Source organism: Augochlora pura, unplaced genomic scaffold (genome assembly GCF_028453695.1).
Source record: "Augochlora pura isolate Apur16 unplaced genomic scaffold, APUR_v2.2.1 APUR_unplaced_1310, whole genome shotgun sequence".
In the NCBI taxonomy this organism is placed as follows: domain Eukaryota; kingdom Metazoa; phylum Arthropoda; class Insecta; order Hymenoptera; family Halictidae; genus Augochlora; species Augochlora pura.
In genome coordinates this window covers 1-4,410 of record NW_027581342.1, presented here as the reverse complement: position 1 = coordinate 4,410, position 4,410 = coordinate 1, and the positions used below count along the sequence as shown (strand labels likewise).

Genomic DNA, 4,410 nt, shown 5'->3' with positions numbered 1-4,410 from the left:
AGGGATTATAATTCGTACGCATGCTGCCCGAATGTAACGGTCAGCTTTGATAATCTAAATAATAAGTTCATGTGAATAATTTTCTGCGTGTGATCGGTGCAGTGTGCGGTGGGATGGTCTTTTCTTAATATTAGCGTCCCGTTTTACTTTTAAGGTTATAACGATGGGACACGGGTAGGTTAAGACGATTTTAGAAAAAGGAAGAAATCAGTGCCAATGTAAAAAGCATTTGGCAACCGACACGTATCGACCGAGTCATGGCCGATGATACCATCACACCGCAAGTCACATCTTATGATTATCATATGGTGAACGCAGAGAATGCCCAAAACTCTTCCCGTGAAAGACGCATAAGAAAAGGAACAATGCCGTCGGAATTCCGTTTGGTCAGTCAGAGTGACTGGATTACGGTCGCTGTGTTATGTTTCGTGAATCTGATCAATTATATGGACCGTTTTACGATCGCTGGTTCGTATTTACAATCAGTATAGTGACAAGTATCAGGTTAAACGTATAAATTTCAGCAGTCGTTTTAAATCTATTTCCCATGATATTGTTACAGGCATGTTGGACAACATAAAGAACGACTTTAAAATTCGCAATGACGAATCCGGGTTGCTGCAAACTGCATTTATATTGAGCTACATGGTGTTTGCTCCATTGTTTGGTTACTTGGGAGATAGGTACAACAGGAAGATCATAATGAGCAGCGGTGTGTTCCTATGGTGTTTGACAACGTTTATTGGCTCATACATGAAGGTAAAGACACATTCTTTGATTCCAATATTAAATTAATTCTAAAGGCAATGCTTATATTCGCAGACATTTGGATGGTTTCTCATATTCAGAGCTTTAGTTGGTATTGGTGAAGCTAGTTATTCGACCATAGCTCCTACAATAATAAGTGACCTGTTTGTTAAAGACATGAGGTCTAAAATGTTGGCAATTTTCTATTTTGCTATACCAGTTGGAAGGTACTTGAATGACGCGTTGTTTGAAGCTAATAATGTTCAGAGTTTCAATTGTAAAACAGTATACAAAACATAACAAGTTTGTATATGTAACTTTCAGTGGATTAGGATATATAGCAGGAGGTGAAACTGCAAGAATTACTGGTGTGTGGCAATGGGGTTTGAGGATCACTCCTGCATTGGGCATAATAGCAATTATTTTATTACTCACATTAGTAAGAGACCCGCTCAGAGGGGAGAGAGAAGGTGGAATTCATTTGAGGAACACTTCATGGTCCAGTGATATTAAGGAGTTATTAAAAAAGTCAATATCAAATTAATGATGATCACATAAACCGTTACATTACAATTGTTATTTCATGATTTATTATTTTCTTTGATTTTTAGTTCAAGCTTTATGTATTCTACTGCCGGATTTACGTGTGTAGCTTTCGTAACCGGTGCACTAGCCTGGTGGGCACCAACGTTCTTGCAGCTGGCATTTGCATTGCATCCGAATTCGAGTAGTCTTGATCCGGACGAGTGAGTTCCTTTCGTTCTCTTTACGATAATTTTAATCAAGATCGTTTAATAAATGTAACCGCGGTAAATATTTCCAATATTTCAGCGTATCGTTCAAATTTGGATTAATAGGCATGGCATCTGGTTTAATAGGGGTGCCATTAGGCTCGTACATAGCTCAGAGACTAAGGGTGCATTGGCCCCACGCCGATCCATTAATTTGTGCCGTGGGACTTTTAGTCAGTGTCCCACTGTTGTTCTTTGCTACTGTTGTTGCAAACACAAATGCTGCTCTATGTTACACGTTAATATTTTTTGGACAGTTATCATTGAACCTGAATTGGTCTATTGTAGCAGACATACTCCTGGTATTAATACCTTCTAACTTTAAAAAATTGCGCGCCGAATCACAGTGAATTATTACAACTGATTCCATTCATTTGTTACAGTACGTGGTGATACCGACAAGAAGGTCCACTGCTGAAGCCTTCCAAATACTCATTGCACATGCCTTTGGGGACGCAGGAAGCCCTTACCTTATTGGTTTGGTAAATATTCGCGTTTTTTGTACATTTGATATGATGGCACAAGAATTTCTTTATTAAATGCAAACGAATCACACTGTACAATTACTTGTTTATACACTGATTAATTGCTTTCAGGTGTCAGAAGGTCTGAAAACGGTTCTTCTTCCAGGGGTGGCTGTGGCTCATTCGATGAAGTCGTCGCCGATAGATCCGTCGATCAATACCCTCGTCGAATTTCGCAGCTTGCAATACGCCTTGTTCATGACGATGTTCGTGGAGGTAATTGGAAGCCTGTTCTTCTTCATGACCGCGTTGCACATACAGAAAGACAAGGCGATAGTCGATCTCACCGTTATAGGTAAGTGATCCTAAAGACTCAGGAGACCGAGGGACTCTCTTGTCTTGGCACCTCATTTGCATGCTCATATGGAAGTCGCTATTAATCAGTTTGATGTTTAATACACAAGTGTATACACAAGTTGATACGAATTTTATAATATTTGAAATTGTTACTGTTCCGGCATGGACAGACACATTTAATTAGAAGTAAAACTATTCTATGTTAGAGAAAATAGAAAAAATAACACATTACCCTACCAGTAAAAAATATACTTTAGCTTAGAGAATTATTTAAATAAAAGTGTCTTGAATGCCCAAGCCTGTGTGCCACTGTCTTGTGTCAATAGCTCACATTGCAACGTAGGTATTGTGAGTCGTAGTGCATCACCGCTTTTACATGTATATGCACACTATATATTAATTGCAACATAGTTGCCTGATGGGTAAAACAAAAAATCGTGATATTGTATTTTATCTCTTAATCTGTCGAGGATCGTCACTAATAACTGTTTGAACAATTCTAGATTTTGAATGAACACGAAATAGGAATTTTTGAACGGTTTAATGAGACTTAATTATTTTTATGCAGTGCATGAACTGTTCGCAAGTATGGAGTTAAGTGGACAGAATTTTGGGTCAAAATTAAGGAGGTATCACTATTAATTTTTCCTTAACATGTTAAGTGCCGAGATCTTTTTTATCTTATAAAAAATAGTGAAAAAGAAAGAGACGACAAGAACAAAGTTGTCTTTTTTATTATTTCTTGTTCCAGTAACTTGCGGCTCTTAACTTGTTAAATTTTCCCAAGTTCTGAACAAATTAAAAAGTCTGAAAAAGCAACAGCTTTGTTATAGTAGAAATTCTCTGAAGAATTAAATTGGTGTTTAATCTGTTAACAAAATTTTTACAGCACAAATAGTGAACATTCGTAATTGAAACACATGTAGTACATTATTTCGAACGTAACTGAGTTTTGTATTAAATTATTTACGACTTCGTGAGATACTGAAGGAGGCATCAAACAGACTTTATCGCGTAAAATTAATCTTGTTATTTTAATTTCGTGTTCTCGTAGAGTCTTGTGCGTAATTAGCATTCTAATGATAAAAACGAAATTGCAAATGATAAACCTTGTATACAGTATATTATTCAATATATTTTAGATGGCCTAATTTGGCGGGTAAGCAGAATGAATTTTGTATAATAAGCAAACATCTTTCTTGCAGACAAATGTCTAGATACTAAGAATAATGGGCAAGCTGAATCAACGCATTTATAAATTGCATCACTGGGCCTTCCCTGATAGTGTGCTGTATACCCGGTACATAATTTATTTTAATGATTTCATATCTATTTTATTTAATCCGATAATCAGTTTAATATTCATTTCTTGACATTTGTTTCAACAATTAAAATTAACAAAAATATTTATCTTGACTTGGTGCCGTAATTACCAAAAATAAAACTGACCAAATTAGGCGTGTCTTTTCTTGCGATTGAACGCTTTATTTTTATTATTTATTCATAATCTTCAACCGATTGGGCGGAGTATATTCTCAAACTTATACTAATCGTTGAAATTATAATTTTAGACATAAAAATACTTAAATTGATTATCGTAAAAGCTCGTTGAATTTTCAGTTCACACCTCCATTTGTTCTCCCTCGTTTTATTATGGAAATTATACTCCTAACTGTTCATTTTAATCTCAGTTCGATTGTGGGTTCTTTTCCTAAAGATAAGTGAGAGTTGTTTCCTCGGACGAATATGTTGATGCTTTGTTAATTGGTCTCACCGATTATGCGTTGTGCACTATGCGTCAATTTAATGTTGAAGTGTTTGCAATCTGTACATACGTGTATACGTTGAATACTTTATGTCACATAAACACTGATGAAGCTTGCCTACTAAGTAGAAATTAATGATCACACGAAATGTTTTTTAACATTTCGCCTATCTACCTGGTACAAGATAGACTTATTATTTGCACGCCAATTAACTGCATGTGAGGCACTATAAGTAACAGTATCTGTTGAACACTAACACTGTACTTTCCACACTATTTTTTTTTT

At 36.0% G+C, this 4,410-nt stretch overlaps 1 protein-coding gene across 1 annotated transcript; it reads left to right on the top strand.

Moving 5' to 3' along the window:
- Positions 1-15: 15 nt before the first annotated feature.
- Spin (lysolipid transporter protein spinster) lies at positions 16-4,350 on the top strand. The gene is made up of 10 exons (XM_078195189.1): positions 16-39; positions 155-468; positions 563-759; positions 823-974; positions 1,072-1,275; positions 1,359-1,493; positions 1,579-1,840; positions 1,922-2,020; positions 2,135-2,357; positions 3,565-4,350. Exons 2-10 carry the CDS (start codon positions 258-260, stop codon positions 3,615-3,617), a joined length of 1,536 nt encoding a protein of 511 aa, XP_078051315.1. The 5' UTR covers positions 16-39; positions 155-257; the 3' UTR covers positions 3,618-4,350.
- Positions 4,351-4,410: the final 60 nt, after the last annotated feature.

Coding starts and splice junctions, on each gene's coding strand:
- Spin (XM_078195189.1), top strand. CDS start 258: ATGGCCGATGATACCATCACACCGCAAGTCACATCTTATGATTATCAT. Junction 1,841..1,921: donor TTGTAGCAGACATACTCCTG/GTATTAATACCT, acceptor CATTTGTTACAG/TACGTGGTGATACCGACAAG. Junction 2,021..2,134: donor GCCCTTACCTTATTGGTTTG/GTAAATATTCGC, acceptor AATTGCTTTCAG/GTGTCAGAAGGTCTGAAAAC.